This window comes from Rhinatrema bivittatum, chromosome 5 (assembly GCF_901001135.1).
Source record: "Rhinatrema bivittatum chromosome 5, aRhiBiv1.1, whole genome shotgun sequence".
Taxonomy (NCBI): domain Eukaryota; kingdom Metazoa; phylum Chordata; class Amphibia; order Gymnophiona; family Rhinatrematidae; genus Rhinatrema; species Rhinatrema bivittatum.
The window spans coordinates 91,389,756-91,407,911 of NC_042619.1; the positions used below are offsets into that span (position 1 = coordinate 91,389,756).

General features: G+C 40.7%; 1 protein-coding gene across 3 annotated transcripts in view; it reads left to right on the forward strand.

Annotated features, from left to right (window-relative positions):
* Nucleotides 1-18,156, forward strand: part of WASF3 (WASP family member 3) — a 191,282-nt gene that overhangs the window by 69,290 nt on the left and 103,836 nt on the right. For all 3 annotated transcript variants that reach the window (XM_029602575.1, XM_029602573.1, XM_029602574.1), the window contains exon 3: nt 12,768-12,910. In XM_029602575.1, the coding sequence (XP_029458435.1) occupies nt 12,778-12,910 (133 nt within the window). In that variant the 5' untranslated portion in view covers nt 12,768-12,777. The remainder of the gene's footprint in view (nt 1-12,767; nt 12,911-18,156) is intronic.

Below are 18,156 nucleotides of genomic sequence, written 5' to 3' on the forward strand. Positions count from 1 at the left end.
TGCACTCGCGCCCTAGGAGGCCACGGGAGTGAGCATGGCGGATGGGGACACCCATGCTGGTCTGAGAATGCCGCGGCACCCGGCACCGGAGACAGTCATCTTGCCCAGATAGAGGGGAGAAAAAGAGGTAAGGCAGAGCGGTCGCAGCCATCTGCGACCGGACGCAACAAAAACTGTTAAAATTAAAAGGAGAAATTGTACATTTTTATTTATTTTATTTATTTAAATTCTTTTACTATACCGATACTCAAGACAAGGTCTTATCGTACCGGTTTACAATAAAACAGGGAGGAAACCAATTAACAACTAAGTAGAAGGTAAAAGGTTACATTGAACAGGGAGCGAGAACATGGGAGATGGAAGACAGGAAAGATATTTTAAATAATAACTGGAGAGCAATAGAATAATCAACGAAAAAACATAGTGGTTTTATGCACTTAGTGCTTATATGCTTTTATGCACTTAGTGCTACATAGTGTTTATATGCACTTCAGGAACTTGATGCAGATATCTTCAAGAATCTGGGTCTCTGAGATATCTGCTAAAAGGTTGTACAGTGTTACAATATTTCCGGTGAAGGGTAAAAACTGCAGGATGCACAGGGTTCTCCAATGACATCACTATGTCCCCAAGATAGTATACTGTATATCTTGTCAGAGTTTCATTCCTTTGATAAATTTTGGAAGGACTGGTTATCCATTTTGCTGATGTCTGCTATGATGATTATACAGAAATAAATGTTAACAAATAAAAGCAACAGATATATATGTTGATACCTTCTTATTGGACTAACTTAATGCACGGCAGCCAAAAATAATATACAGTCGACAGGAGATCATCAGAAGCATTTGATAATTTTGAAAAAGATAAATGTGGAATACTTGAAAAAATTAAAGAATGAGTTTTGATAAGTGGGCACAAAAGAGAGATCCGTGGCTAGTACTGCTTCTTGCTGAGGTGTAGTGTGCTGTCCTGATAAGTTAACTACAGCAGATCCGAGTGTATCTGTGATCAAGTGACAGGACGAGTATGCTCCTGAACTGCTCATGGGGATGACGATCACACTGGGTTCTGCGAGTCCAACCTGTTCTTGATGTAAAAAAATTGGATTGGCTGGGTAAAACTGGTGGTGGTTATCCTGTTACTCCTAGGTCTAGTTGATGCTCACAGCCAAAATAATATATCCATGATGATTATATTCAGATTGCGGAAACTGTCTCAGAACCTCCTATGGATGATTGTCTCAAAGAAATAGCAATAGCGGCAACATATATACAGAACAGCAGGAAAATGTAGAAATATTTGTTGTAGTGGAAAATAGGGTAAAGAACTGAAAAATGACAATTTTTTTTTATTTATATTAAGTTTCCATAAAAACATAAGCCACTATAACAAAAGAAACAAAAAGGAAATAGAACTTGTACAACCAGCATGTAACTTACTAGAGATGTGCATCGGGTGCCCGATCGTTTCCGCTTTCGGGTTCGTGTGGCCGGGGGAAAATCTCGTATTCCCTCGGATCGGCATCTTTTTTTCGTGAAAAATAGTTTTTCGGCTTAGTAACTTTTTTTGTTAGTGCACACTTAAGTCGAAAAACAATTTTTAATGAAAATTTGGGGAAAATGCAATCATTTTATCGGTTTCCCGATCCATGACGATTTAGGAAATATCGTATGAATTTCCTAATCTTCAAAAAATGATTGCACATCCCTATAACTTATCCCTTCATCTCTGATCAAATATCATATAGTCTGGCCTACTGAAAATTATATCCAGATGTTAAGCTATGTTTATCCAATGTAACCCCATTTAAAAAGGAGAAAAAAAGAGGCAGAGTCAAATTTAGCCCATAAAGCAGAGCTTCCCAAACCTGTCCTGGGGACCCCACAGCCAGTTGGATTTTCAGAATATCCACAATGAATATGCATGAGATAAATTTGCATACACTGAGTCTTCATGATATGCAAATTTATCTCATGCATATTCATTGTGGATATTCTGAAAACCCAACTGGCTGTGGGTTCCCCCAGGAAACCCTGCCATAGAGAAATCTTTTTGTTGAATGAAGAGGCTTCAGATCTCCTCAAAAGCATAAAGATCGTCATTTTTAAAATAGCCCAAAAGATTGAATCTATGAGAATTTAGTCTTTGTGGTCCTCACATGGTTTAATGTCCACATTGTGATAAAGCAATTAAACGATCACTGTTGGCACCAATGTACTGGGTGTGAGGGTGACTTATGTGAGATGGAGCCTGAGGCAAATATTCAGAAAGGTAGGGCTAATATCTCTGTTACTATGCCAAGTATGAAAAGCAGTCAGGAGCCTGACTCTTATCATTGACTTTATTCAGACCTCTCTCTGTAGTGGGGGGTGGGGGAGCGGTAGAATGCATTATCTTCCTCATTAAAATATGCCTGAGGCTTAATTTATTACTTTTTGGAAAGGTAAAGTCAATCGGGCCAATGCAGTAAAGGTGGGGGCACTGTTAGCCCCCGTTTGGCCGTGCGTTTTCGACCTATTAGTCATTTCCGTGTGATACAGAAAGTAAAATGTGCAGCGAAGCCACACATTACTTTCAGAAATTAATTTCTGCCAGCACCTGGAACATGTACAGAAAAGCAGAAAAAACTGCTTTTCTGTACACCCTCCAACTTAAAATCATAGCGATATTAAGTCGGAGGCCCCAAAAATAAAAACAAATCAAAAAAATAAAATAAAAATCTGCCCGTGGCACGCGGGTTGGAAGACGGATGCTCAATTTAGCCGGCGTTCATTTTCCAAACCTGTGGCTGTCAGCGGGTTCAAGAACCTGTTCAAAACCTTCACCATCCTACACAAAGCTGTCTACAACCACAATTCCTCCTGGCTCAATGAACCCCTCCAACCCACACAATCCTCCCGCCCTACCAGAACAATCCACAAATGTACCCTGCTCATCCCCCCCCTTAAAAAAGCCCACCTCTCAGCTACAAGAAATCGTGCTTTCTCTATTGCCGGCCCCACGCGCTGGAATGACCTACCACCCAGTCTTCCTATGGAACCCTGCCCTCTCAAATTTAGAAAACTACTAAAAATGTGGCTCTTTCATCAAGACTTCCCGGATTAACCTCCTTTATTTCCCCAGCTGCCTCCCTACCCCCGGTACGCACCTTGTATATTCACTCCCCTCTGTATATTTACACCTTGTATATCCACCCATTGTATACTTATACTCCTACTCCTTATTTAACAATATACTTTCTCTTGAACCATAGTTAACCTTTGTTACTTAGATGTTACTGTTCCTCTCGTTTCTCTCCTTCTACTTGTTGGGGTCTCCTCCTGACCCCCAGTTACTCATAGCTTCCCATCTCCTCTCCCCCCCCCCCCCCCCCCCCCGTTATCTGTAATTTCCACCTTTTTGTTATCATGTAAACCGACATGATGTGTATTTTAATGTCGGTATAGAAAAACTGTTAAATAATAATAACCGACGCTGGTAAAATTGAGCGTCGGCTGTCAAACCCGCTAACAGCCGCCGCTTCTGTCAAAAAGGAGGTGCTAGGGACGCACTAGTGCCTCCTTTTACTGTGGGCCCTCATTTGCATAAGGGCCGATACTGAATCGCACGCCCAGGACACTGGCCTGTGCGCGCGTTGGGAGAGCGGGCGCTCGCCGGCTCTCCCTCTACTTTTACTGTATCGGCCCGAATGTTGGCAACATCTGAAACTGGGTGCAGGAATTGTGTGGAGGATGCTGAAGGAGTAATGTCAGCATGATTGAAGAGTAAGAATACAAAAGAAGCTTTTACAATCTTGTCTCAAATGCAAACGACCTGGTTCCATAGGATATAATGGGTAGGGGGAAGATGGCATTAAGACACTTGCATGCACAATTAAGTTAGCAAGATATGAAACGTGGAAAATCAGGATGTGTGAGAACCAACATCTATGAAACATTTCCTTTCTTTGCAATCTTTTTTCCTACCTCATTGAATAACTACTGTCCTGTCTCTTACAGTATAATCCATCTTCTTTTTATAGTACCTTGCATAGACCATTCGGTATTCAATCTTGCACTCCAGCATTCAGTAAAATTTTATTTATTTTATGATTTATTTTGGCATTTTCCATAGCACTGTAAACTGAGATATTTGTACAACAAATCACACATTGAGTCTGTTCTCCAAAGAGTTTAAAATCTGAATGGTTACCTGAAGCAACGGAAAACAAAAAGACAAGGTGCATCATTGGGAGAAGTAGGATTTCAACCCACTCCTCACAGCACCATTTAATGGATCAACACAGTGCAGATAGGGTAGGACAGGAGTGGCCAACTTAGGTCCTGGAGAGTCACAAACAGACCTGGTTTTCAGGATATCCACAATGAATATAATGAGATTGATATGCTGCCTCCATTATATGTAAATCTCACGCATATTCATTTTGAATATCCTGAAAATCTGGCCTGTTGGTGGCGCTTGAGGGCCAGTCACCCCTGGGGTAGGGGTACTAGGAAATGGAGTCTTGTATTTCCCACATAAGGGTTCCATCTCTGATGACTAGCCTGCAAAAATCTCCATAGGGCAGTGCTTCTCAGCCCAGCTCTCAGGACACACCTAGTCAGTCTGGTTTTTAAGATATTCACAATGAATATGCATGAGAGAGATTTGCATGCATTGCTTCCATTGTGTGTGCAAATCTCTCTCATGCATATTCATTGTGGATATCCTGAAAACATGACTGGTTGAGTATGTCCCAAGGACTGGGTTGAGAAGCACTGCCATAGTGCATTCCCAGCATTCATGACTTCATACAATGGCTTGTACCTTTGTACATATGGCTTACTTTTTTTTTTTTCAGAAGCAGCTATAAGCTTTTATTTCTACAACTAATATAAAACAGTGAGATATAGCTAAGTTTTCAAAGGCAATATAACATACAAAAATATTAACCCTGTGACGTGGTATGTAGGACAAGTGACTAATGGAATGAGTTGGGCAGGGTGGTATTAATTTGTAACATTTGTTACTCGCCATTATCACTAAAAATATCACTGAAAGTGAGATACAATCCTGAAGGGTCACAGTATATAAAAACAAGGCAACGCATGCATTTTTAAATATAACCTAAGACCCAAAACAGGCCGGGGTGGGGGGGAGGAGTCAAGATGGCGGCACAACATCTCTTCCTGACTTCAAGTTACCGTATTTTTTGCTCCATAAGACGCACTTTTTCCCCCCCAAAATTGGGGGGAAATGTATGTGCGTCTTATGAAGCGAATATAAAAAAAAAACAAACCTAAAAATCTAACAACCCCCCCACCCTCCTGACTCTCCCAAGACCTGCCGACTTAATTTACTACAACCCCCCATCCTCCTGACCCCCCCAAGACCTGCCAAACGTCCCTGGTGGTCCAGCGGGGGTCCAGGAGCGGTCTGGGAGCGATCTCCTGGGCTTGGGCTTTCGGCTGCCAATAATTAAAATGGCGCCGACGGCCCTTTGCCCTCACTATGTCACTGGGACCGACCAATGGCAGCGGTAGTCCCTATGACATAGTAAGGGCAAAGGGCCGTCGGCTGCCAGTAATCAAAATGGCGCCGACGGCCCTTTGCCCTCACTATGTCACTGGGACCGACCGCTGCCATTTTGTTTACTGGCAGCCGACGGCCGAAGCCCAGGAGATCGCTTCCGGACCGCTCTTGGACCCCCGCTGGACCATCAGGGACTTTTGGCAGGTCTTGGAGGTGGGTCAGGAGGGTGGGTGTTAATTAATTTAAAGGGCTGGGATGGGTTCTCAGAGAAAAAAGTTTTCTGATCTGGGGAGTGGACCAAAATGGCCCTCCCCAGACCCGAAAACAAAATGGGGAGAAAAAAAAAGCTATGCACTCCCCTAATTTGCTCCATAAGACGCCCAGACGCAGAGCTGGTTTAGCACAATTTTTTTTTTTTTAAATTTCCCCCCTCTGAATCCTAGGTGCGTCTTATGGTCAGGTGCGTCTTATGGAGCGAAAAATACGGTACTTTGTGTAGATGACCTCGAAAATGCCTTCCAAGCGAAAATGGATGGTCAGGGCTTTTCCTCCTGATCCCTCTCCTTCCCCAGGATAGCAAACCATTACCACCTACTTGGCCACTGCAGCGGAATTTCAGAGAACCAAAGAGCCTGATGTGCGGAGCGGCATGGGAGAGTCGCGGCTGCCTGCGGGGGTAGGTGTCTCTAAACCCTGTGCTAAGTTTACCTCCATCACACAGAGGTGCTGCTTCCGTCAGCTAGACTGTGTGCGGCGACAGTGGGAAGGTTGCCGCAGCGATGGAGGAGTCTTCGGCTGACTCGGCATCCTTCTTGCTGAGCTGCCCTTCCTCTTTGGATACAGCGGGTCCAGGTTTTGCAGCTGCTTCCCCCTCTTCCTTACGGGATGACAGGATGACTGCTGGGATTTCTGGCGTCCTGGCTCTGTGGGTAACCGAGAAGGAGAAGGCAGTGATGTAGTTGGTGAGCTTTTTAAGATTCCCTCTCGTCCGGAGACTGTGACCTTAGATTCCATCTGGGACTTGGTTGCAGGATTTGGGAATACTCTATTAATTTAGTTAACAAGAAGACTGATTTTTCTCTCTTCTTCTACTCAAGAAAAAATTCTCGACCTTCAAGATCAAATATCTGTGGTTTTTACAAAGATTACTGGACTTGAAAATACAGTTAAATTATTACAGGTGTTTAACATTGTAATATGCTTTCTAATATACTTGAACATCTTGAAAATAAGGCTAGGCATCTTAATCTCCATTTACTGAATTTCCCCAAACTTTTGGGAGAAACCTTTTTCTACTTTTAAAAAGAAATTTTCAGGAGGTCCTAGGTTTTTCATCGCATCAACTGCCTTCTGTGAACACCCCTTAGTTTCTACCTAAGAAAGTTTCTGGTTCTCCAGTGATTTCTGAAGCCCAAGTTTTGAATTTGATTGAATTCTTGGAAACCTCTTCTTTTGAAATTATTGATCGATGTACTCTTGTGGTTTCTTTTATTTCTTCTTTTGATTTAAGTAATGTGATGCGAAGTTACTTTTGACATATTTCTGTTTTGTTTCATGGCCAGTCTGTGAAAATATTTCCTGATTCAGCACAAGTTACTCAATTGAGAAGGAAAGGTTTCTTTGCCCTTCAGCAGGAAACCATTTCCTTAGGTTTTTCTTTCAGATTAAGATACTAAATGCATTATGAAATGTAGGAATGAATGCTCTATTTTTTTTTCTCCTGAGCAATTAAATTATTTTCTTCATTCCCGTGTTCCTCCCACTTCCCCAGCAAGGTTTACTGATTCTTAGTGGGTTATAGGTATATTTTTTCTGCTAAGTTTTGAGGTATGCTAATGGATAATTTTCTTTGATATTATTTTTTTCTCTCCCTTAAAGGTTTTTCGATCCTCCCTCTCTTCCCTTCCCCTTTTGTGTATTATATATTGGATTGATATTTCTTTATATTTCCAGTTGTCTTGATATTGTAATCCATTGTTTTCTGGACAAAAGAATCTGTGGGGTTTTTTTTAAATTTTGAAAATGTATAAATAAAAAAGAATATTTAACCTAAGACCCAAAACATAGTGAGCAGGTAAAACACGATGGTATGTTGCAATTTCAATTATAGCAGACTAGATCATCTGTGGTACATTAAAAAAAATAAAAATGATAAATGTAAAATAAGTAAAACCAACAAAAGATCAATACAAGTAAAATAAACTTAGCAAACTTGAGGAAGCAATACGACTCAACTGCAAACTTAAAAAAAAATGTATATTTCACATCTTTTTTAAAAGACAGTAGTAGTAAGCAATATTATTTGCCCTTCCCTGCTATACCACTCCCATTCATTTGGGAGCCATCTGGAAGCTACCCTATGTAGTACAAGCAGTCATGGCAGTAAGCACAAGATTAACATGTCAGCATCTTCTTTTGTTAATACTTTAATCTAATCTAGTAGCCATTTGTTCAAGCAAGTACCACAAAGTAAACAGACATTCTTTGTGTATTTATTTAATAAGCCTTACCTCTATAAAATACTATGTGGATAAATAGCAAAAGCATAAATTTAGAAACACAAAGTTAATAGGTGTAAATATAATGTGTATTGCACTTGTGCTTCAATAAACATGTCAAGATTTTTATTAAATGTTCCAATTTAAAACTTATTTTTTGAGTTGGCTGTTACTTTAGAATTCATGTTTTGATATTTCCTATAACAGCACCCCTTTTCCCTCCCTCCCTCTCTCTCTATCCCAGCAAGAGACTTCAGCATTCATGAATAGTGTTTGTTTTTGAGGAGTTGGTAATAATTAGGAGGTACCTTGGGAATCCTATGGATTTACATATATGGTAGCTTGGATGTTGTGGATTTAATAAAATTTTAAGCCACTCCATGTAACTGTTGTGAGGTGCAGCTTTGATAATGGCTAATATGAAATAGCTGGGACCAATTTCACGATCACCATTTTTTTCTATGTGCATACTTCTGTGGGTACATATTTTTGACCAGGCAGAGGAGGGGGTTGCCACTGCCTCCTCCCCACCCTCTCACTATGTTCCCCCTATTTTGTTAGGACAGTGGGGAAGACTGGTATATGTGCTGCTCTTGAGCATATTATTCTGTCTCCGTTACACGTTTCCTGTGTTCTTCTTGAACAGATAGTTTAACTCTCTCTCTACATGCAGGCACAGGAGGCTGCCAAAAGAAATATATTCAATTTATGCCCAGTAAAACCCTGTTTAACAGTGATCAGTGAAGTCTAGGCCACAGAAATAGAGACTGGTAAAATAAGGATTATTTTGCACGGCTGGGCCAGATTTAGCTGCCCCATCACACAGGCAAGACAGAACAGAGCTGACCAAAGCAGTCTGAAAAACACCCATGATCCTCTGCTTCCAAGTCAGAGATTAACCCTGAGCCAGCCGCACTGTATACAAGAGAAGCTGTGAGCTGCAGACTGAACACTAGTTGGCAGGATAACCGAAACAAGAAACTGCAGAATAAAGCATGAACAGCATTAGGAATGGAAACGGGCTGCTGTGGAAGCAGGACATTGTGAAAGAAAAACAGCGAATAAACAGAAAAACACCTGTGGAGACAGCACATACTTTGCAAGTGTGTGAAGGAAAGGGAGGCCCCCATTGTGTGCTGTATGCAGCTTCTCTCCCCTCCTCCCCACAATTGTGCTTTTTCAAACAGTGCTACCTAAGGCCAGGGATCCAAATACTTTCTCCCTTTTTTCTCTTCATATTTTTCTTCTCAGCTTTCATCTTTCTCGCATCATCCTGCCTATCCCTTTGTTCCAGTTTCCTCTCCAACATTTTCTCTGCCTTTTGCCTCCCATCCCATTCACTGCCTTCTCCTGTTCTTCCATCTTCACATCATTCTTCATCTCTCTAATGCTTCTTTTCCCATCCCTTGTACCTTGCCTCCACAAATCCTCCATTTTTCACCCTCTGCAACTGCCACCCAGCCCCACTATCCGTATAACTCTCTTAAGGCCACCAATTTCTCCCCCGCCTCTCCTTAGCATACCTGACAGCAGCAGGCACCAAGAAGACACTCAGCCCATAAGTTCTGCTTTATTACTGCCCCTCCCCCTTCTCCCTCAAGTGAGAGTAGCAACAGGAAGACTCTGGGGGGGAGGGGGGAATTGAGGAAAGAAAGCAAGCTCTGCCCTCCCCCTTCCCACAGGAGGACTCTCTGGCTCAGCTGATTGGCTGCAGGAAGCAGCTGGGTGGGAGGACTCCAGTGTCTCAGCAAATTGCAGGCAACCAGGAAGTGGAAGTGGAAAGCAGCCAAGTTCAGACTAGCAGGGAGATACAGAAACTGCATGGGTAGGGGAAAGGTTTTAAAGCTGTGTGCAGCTGTGCACTCATGTAGCTTCGATGGATCATCTGGAGTGTGAGAATCTGACTTTATGGCTGTTCCTAGGGGTTTAAGAGAGTGACAAGTGAGCAATTCAGAAAATAAATTGAAAATAGTTAATGGGTTACATAACTACTGTTTAGACATATGCTGAGCATTGTAATAGGCTTAGTCTCTATTATGCTATAGATATAGAATATATATCCTTGGAGGTGCCAGTGCATTAACATGATGGAACAAATAATGGTTGTGATCATGGAGAAAGGGTGGGGGGGTCTTGTTTCTCTTTCCTCACTTGTAGAAGTGGTGATCTGCTCGCCGCCATTTGGCTGGGAGAATTGCATTTTTGCAGCCTCAGAGGAAAAGACAGTAGGACCAGTAGGGTTGGAGGCAGGGATCTGACTCCTCAAGAGTATGTTAGTGTTTGGGAAATGTACAGGAGACCAACAGCTTTAAACTAGAAGTTACATCATAACCCTTCTGTTCTGCCACCACCTTATCTTTTCCACTCAGCTTTCTTCTGGGGAAAGACTGTAGTAGCTTCCATGGAGTTCTGCTTCTGGGCACCACAGGGGGAAGAGGAATTGCTGTTATGCCATTCTGAGAGGTTCAGCAGCAGTGCTTTCCTGAGCCCTGGTCAGAAGCTCTGTTTGTGAAGGAAGAGGCCCCCATGATTGACCTTCTCCAGCCACTGTCTTTCCAGGCAGACCATATGGCAGGGCCCTGTAGCCTGCATCTCAGAGGCAGGTTTTGCAAACTACAAAAAAGTAAATAAGGCCTCAAGGCCTGCTTTGTTTTATGATATGTGAATCTACTTTTAAACTGCAAAACCATGCCTGTTTTGAACTGGTTCCTTTATGAATGAAAAGACCTGGGATCAATTGCTGGGCTACGCTTCTGCTTCCTGGGCTGGGGAGGCTACATAGTGTCCAGAGATCATGCAACAGTCATGCCTTTGGTCAGATCTGGGGTCTATATTGGCTGGGTTCTGGCGGGTATTGTGGTTTGTAGTCCCTGGTCAAAGACAGTCGCTGCAATGGCTAGGCTGATTTGAGAGTTGAAAAATTCCTGGTATTAGTAAATGAAGGCTCAGGGTATTGAAATCCAGTAGAGGATGGTTCCAATTGAGCAGTTGAAAACTGCAGCTCCTCTTGCACTACCCCCAAAAAAAGCAAAGTTGTGCATGTGACCAGATCCTTCTTTCATAGTAAGAGAAGTACTGTCCATATTGAAGTTCTCAGAATCCTAACTAATGTTAATCTAGAAAGCCTCTTTGTTTGCTGCAATTAGTAAGAAGAGCAAAGATAAAATTATGCAGGTCTAGTCACACAAATACCACAAAAGAAAAAAGGGAAGGAAATTCTTACACACAAACACTAAAAACCAACAGTGGGCAGTGGATGTAAAAAAAAGAAAAAGATTAAAATATTCAACAGTTAAACCAAAATGTTCTCATTTTGCATTGATCTTCCCTTTTAGAGTTGGCAGAATATAAGTATTATTAAATTATTAAATAAATTTCTCTGCAAAAGAGAGAAAATGTTTTAAATTAGTATGGAGGGTATTGGGCAAATGGTGAATCCCACTAGGGAGATGGCCACATGTGTAATTATAAACTCAGTACAGATACAGAAAAAAAAAAAAAAAGAAATGCAAATAAAAATACTTAGCAATGGCATAATGCACAATTTGTACTAGGAAAGCTACTGAAAAATCTGGCAACCCTAGAGGAAGGGACAAGGAATATGAGCAGGGTGGAGAGAGAAACAGTACCGGAGGCACATGGAAAGGAGAAAAGAAGGGACATAGGACATGGAAGGAGGGAGGGGACACAAGTGTAGGGAGAAACGGAATGATATAAGGAGCATGGGAGTGGAGAGGGCACAGTGAAGGAGGGGGAGAGGGAGTGAATATGAGGAGGGTTAAAAGGAACATGAGGGAGACAAGGCTGGGATGGCTTAAGGAAAAGGGAGACAGAACTGGAAAGGGATAAGGGAAAAATGGGTGGGGGCAAGGTTGGGATGGGGTGTTGGAGGAATAAGATGGGAAATGAAAGGGTGATATATAACAAAATATATATGAACTGCAAAAGAATGAGAAGTATGAAGTGATAGATGGAATAAAGGCAGGGGAGAGGAATGGGGAGAGCTGACAGATAAGAGAACTGCAGCTAGAGGGGGAACTAGAAAAGTCACAGAAGGAAAAGTAAAATGTAAAGGAGTTGAGAGAAGCAGAATCTGAAGGCGGGGAGAGGACACTATGTTGTGAATAAAAGGCAAAGGTAATTTTTTTTTAATTTTCAATTTAAATATCTCATGTTATTTAGTTCATAAACATTCATGGATTCAGCACATTTTATTTTTTAATTTAAAGAATTTTAATAGATCTTGTGTTCTGCCTTAACTTTAGTTTTAAATACAGATTTTGTTTTTAAATGTATTAAACAATTTTTTATTATAATTAAACATTTTTTATTTACTGATTTTTTTTTGTTTGTTTGTTTGTTTTTATCTACCCTGGCATATATTGCTGGGCATACTAAAGTGCACTATTATTGTTCTATAGCCTCTACAGAACAATTTCCATATCCAATATGGTAACACATAATCCCAGCATGCCTTATGGAAAGAATTAAAATTACAAAGGAACATTTTGTAATCGATTAAAACTGTTAAAAAAATTCTTCCACTTAAAAAAAAAAAATCATTTCCCCACCCCCAAGTGTAAAAAAAAAAGACTCATATATAGAAATACTAATACTTAAATCTTACAAAAAAAAGTTTGCTTCGTTCTAGTTGTCTGTACACTGATACCTGTTGACGATTGTTCATTTTTGTTTTAATATTTTTTAATGAAACGTGAGCCTGGTAGATTTGTAATATGTTTTCTTAAATTGCAGACTGTGAGCCATGCCGCTAGTAAAGAGGAGCATTGATCCCAGGCACTTGTGCCAAGGAGCCTTACCAGATGGAATTACTAGTGAACTGGAATGTGTGACCAACTGCACCTTGGCTGCTATTATACGCCAACTGAGCAGTCTTAGTAAGTCAATATATTGCACTCTTCTTTCTTTGCGTGTAAAGCTTTCTGGCCTGACGCTTAATGAAAATTATTAATTGGGGAGAAGTGAAGGATTATTGAGTGTTTGTGTTTAATCTGCAAATAATTATAAAACAAGTCATTAAAGTACATGATTAGATTCATATGTGAAATGACTACTTCCATTTTACCTAACTAGAAACAGTCTGAAGAGTTCTTGCCTATAAAATTGAGAATGTCTTTAAATGAAATTTGAAGTAGGTACTTCTTTAAAAGACTTTTCCAGGAAACAGTATTCAGATTTCATGGCATATGGTCTTGCTTCCTAACGTTTTAAACTACACTCTAAAATCTCTTTAATTGGCTCACTGAGGATTTGAGTTTTAAAATCAGATGGCTTATTCATTTCTTTTGGGTTTCTGGTATGATGTAAATCTGAAATGTAATTGATTTTTTTGCATAGATGTTTAAATGAATTACGACTACATTTAGTTTCTTGAACAAAAAAAGCTAGGACAGCAAAAATGTTTGTTGTTTATTTGAATTTTTGTTATTGTAACATTTTTCCACCATACTTAATCATGTAATACAATGATTTAAATAGAGAATGAATGTAAAGTTGCTCATAATAGTATATACTACTTTCTATTGTAAAACATACATGTATCTCTACTACAATATTTATATGGTTTAAATGTTACCACCTTTATAAGGTTTTATAATTGACTGAGAACGCTGTAATGCTGTCATCAATCACATTTAAGTAGAACTCTTCTGAAAACAGATTTTATCTATTTCAAAAAAGGTTCTGTTTTAGTAGGTGTCAGCACTTTGATCTGTTGCCTGTAGTCTACTGTGAAATATGATTTAAAACTGAAAGTAAATTAATATTATATTCATTATACCCACTTCACAATCAGCCAAAATATTCTCATATGGCTGTAATTTGGCCATTTTAAGTTTAAGAAAAGCACAAAAGATAATTTAGGACAATTGATGGCCTTTGAGGCTTCCATGGGACAGGTGCATTCTAGCTAATCTGTGCAAGCATATGAGTAAGTAGGGGACTAAGGAGATTGGGGAGCAGATGGAGGTATTGCTATGTAAGAACAACAGAACAATCTTTATGAAAATATATTAATAGAAGAGCATATATCAATAGAATCACCAGGCAGTTTGAATTTATTCCAAATACGGCTTTGTTGCCCCTGCATCATTTGCAGTTTGGAAAGTTGGTGTGTGTGAAAACATGTAATATGTGGGTCTTTATCCTCCCTGGTAAGGTTTTGCTTTCTACCCATTCTAGTCTTAATAGGGTGACTTAAGTATGCACACAATATATATTTTCTCCCACATCTTCTTTCCCTACTAACCTCTGGTATCCCAGTATCAATACAAATCCTTGAAGAATAAATTCCCACTGGGGCTATTTCATCAAGCACTAGATTCTGCAGAAAAAAACCTGTCCCTAGGGTTTGTAAGTACTGCTTCAGCTACTTTTCCTAACAGCACCCAAACCAAAGCAGAGTGGACTACCAGCCTAGTGGTTAGAGCAGTTAGCTGCAAACCAGGGAAGCCAGGGTTCAAATCCCACTACCATTTCTTGTGACCTTGGGTAGGTCCTTGTCCTCCATTGCCTCAGATACAAAATTAGATTGTGAACCCTCTGGGGATAGGGCAATACCTAAAGTACTAGAATGCAATCTGTAAATCAGAATATAAATAAACTAAGGAGCCCAAGCAGAAAATTGAGGCATGGTCTCCTATTTGGAAGCAATCATTTGACCTTTAGGTTTAAACTAAAGTTTTGTAAATAAGATTATTTAAAATTTTGTGGAAAACTGTTTTGATTATTTCGCTTGTTACTTAATACATACCAACAAAAAATCTGTCCTTAAATTGAGCACGAATGTACACATCTATGGAGCAATTTTCAAGTCTTTTGCTATGCATTTGTTGCTCCATTTGTTTCGACTGGTATGCATGTATCTCATGAATGGGGATAGTAGGTTCACAAAATGAATGGTGTCTGCATACATCTATTGCCATCAACATATGTGCACACAATTTGTTTTGTGTGCTTTACTATTCATTTGTGAGATAACGTGCATACTGCTGAAATGAATGGAGCAACGAATGCATATGCCTAGAATAATACGGATTTATTGGGGTGAAAGGGCTATTTGAAAATTGCGCCTCCTGAACCCAGCTAAAACTACATGTGGGTTTCCACAGCATGCCTGTTTTTAGCGGGGTTTTAAAAAGGCATCCCGAGAGCATATGTAGGTCGCTTACTTAATGTTTTCAAAACTGACTGCTATTTTGCAGAAAAAGCAGGTACAAAAGTACATGGCTGCTTTTAGTGCATTTGCTTTACAATAAGTTTCCAAGAGGGAGGTTTCTTTTTAAAAATTCATATAAAGTAAGCGTGCTAAAAGCAGCCATGTAAAAAATGCTAGCATTCATCAGGTGTCCATTCTTGCTACTGCATTGTAACATCACTAATTTACTAAAGATGCATATGTAGCCCCCTTTTCGGGGTCCTCCTGAAATGCAGGGGCACACTGTTGTCGCTAGGGCTACTTCTTCTCCCAGACCTCACAACTCTCCCTTTTCACACCAATACAGTCCTCTGCAGGCCGCGGGAGTCCTGGAGTTTGTTCCAGCAGGGAGGAGGAGATGTCTCTGGGGCCTTAGGCAATCTTTCACTTCCTTCGATCTCCCTTGGGTCACAATACTTACGCTTGGGGATGTCCTTGCCTGAGGGCACCTTTAGCATTGAAGAAATACATTGGACACTCTGAGTGTTCAACAAAAATGTACTGTAACCAAAAATACTTAGCACAATTCACAACAAAAATTTCTCCAGATAATCTTCATACAAAAATAAATAGTCCATTGTGCCTTTTCTCAGTTTTGTTAGTTGACTCAAATGTCCCTTTGGATGGCAAGCACTAGGAATACCCTCACAGTCTTTAGTGGTAGAGAGTAAGTTTTTAGTATGACTGGGATCTCCTGTTTCTCTGTATCTGATGGTAAAATATTTGGACTTCTGGTGGAGGAAGTCCTAAAAATTGTTCTTTACACTTGCCCTGCCAAACTCCCTCACCAAAAAAATGTGATGTCAGAGAAATTGACTCAGATACTTTTCCCCCCATATGTACTAACCATCTGAAAACAGTACGCAGACTAGCAATTGTATAGTTTGACCACTGGATGGAGCTCTGGTGCCCTTCACACACCTGGAAAAGAAAACCATTAACCATATTCTACTTAATTTTCTGCTAGGAGATCCAGGACATAGTTGCACATTTAACAAAACACATTAGTGAGGAAATCTGGATGCAGAGAATCTCACCTGGAAAAGAATAAATGTTAGATCTTGATCATTAAAAAAAATGCAAAGAAGACCAGTTTTTGGCATTTTTAAACTTTCTTTTTAATTTTTATAAAAAGATTTTCTTCAAAACGAGGCACAGACTGAATAAACTGCCATAGTATACATTTCCAAATTCCATATTTGGAAAAAAAATCAATTTGTTAAAATATTACATCCATGCTTGGGCCTTCATGTCTTTTAGGCCTCTTCATAGCCTTTTCATCTGCTTGCTGTAGCCACAGTTCATGAGGTAGAACATCCCTGCCACCTAAAGAGGATTAACTCAGAACCCCAAAACATCAAACACATTGGGGTAGATTTTAAAAGGCCTACGTGCGCCGGGCCTATTTTCAAAAGCCCGGCCACGTGCGTAAAGCCCTGGGATGCGTGTAAGCCCTGGATCTCCTGGAACGTGGCAGGGGAGGGGTGGTCCGGGGGCGTGGCTAGAGGATCCCGGCACAGCGGCCATTTGCCGCTGTATATATACACGCCCCCGCCCCTGGCAGTCAAATCCTGAATAAAACTCAGATGAGACAGAGGGTCTCTCTCCGATCTTCCTAGCATCATGTTAACCGAGACAGATGTGGTTCTCTCTGCTTGGAAATAGCCATCATAGACAAATCCTAAGTCAGGGGTGGCTAAACTTTCACATATTGAGAGCCACAAAACCAGAATTCACAGAGGCAGAGAGCTGCCATGCCTTTCAAGAGCAGAATGTGAGAGGGAAGACCCCAGCCCAAAAAGAAAGGCCAACTCTCTCCCAGTTGCACAGACCCCCACACACTTTCTCTGAGACACACACAGGTGCACTGTCTTTGTCTCAGACACACATACACACTCTTTCTCTGACACACACACACACACACACACACACACACAGTCTCTTTTCTCTGACATGAGCACACACACTGTCTTTGTCTCAGATACATACATATGCAGACACTCAAACTTTGACACACACTTTCTCTCAGGCAGACACACACTCTTTCTGACACTGACAATCTTTCTCTCAGGAAGGCGCACATACACTCTTTCTTGATTTTCTGGAGGGAGAGACAGAACTTGTTGTATGGTATTACATGTATTAGATTGGGGTAGCCAGCTCCAGTCCTTGAGCCACAAACAGACCAGGTTTTTCAGGATACACATGAGATATATTTGCATGCAGTGTCTCCATTGTTTGAAAATCTTATCTCATGCATATTCATTGTAGATATCATGAAAACTAGGCCTGTTTATGGCTTTTGAGGACTGGACTTGGCCACCTCTGTATTAGATTATGAAGATCTGATAGGATGCTATGAGGAGCTAAGTATAGCTTTCTGGGAAAATTTTTCTGATGCCACCAAGGACATTGAAGAATGAGCCTTACATTTCTTATCCATTTTCATGGTAGATTCAGCAAACACAGATCAATGTGTTGCTGAAATCCACTGAATTTGGGAGTCTCTTGAACATAGCATTTAGTGTTTGCTTCTTTCCAGTAGGACGCACAGTGAACAGGGTTTCTTACATCCTTCTCTGTATATTCTGAAGAAGCCGATGGATGAGCACTGTCGTTAGCTCATTAGAAACATTTGGGGTATTTGAGAGAGCAAAATAAAAGTGCTCTGGGCTCACATTCCATCTCCAACTTAAAGGAAATCGCCTTGGGACTTTTCAGTGCTGAGCAGCTGTAGAAGCTTCCCTCTGAGAAACTATAGCTATGATTTGGAGATGGTACTGAAGTTGAGTCATGTCCTTGAAGCACCATTGTCTATAGAACCACTCTGTAGCACTGGAGGGGTATCAGATTGGCTCCATCAGTTCTACAGTCAATTCCTAAGTACTTGATGCAGACACATTGACCTGCCTGAGGTGCTAAGAGACA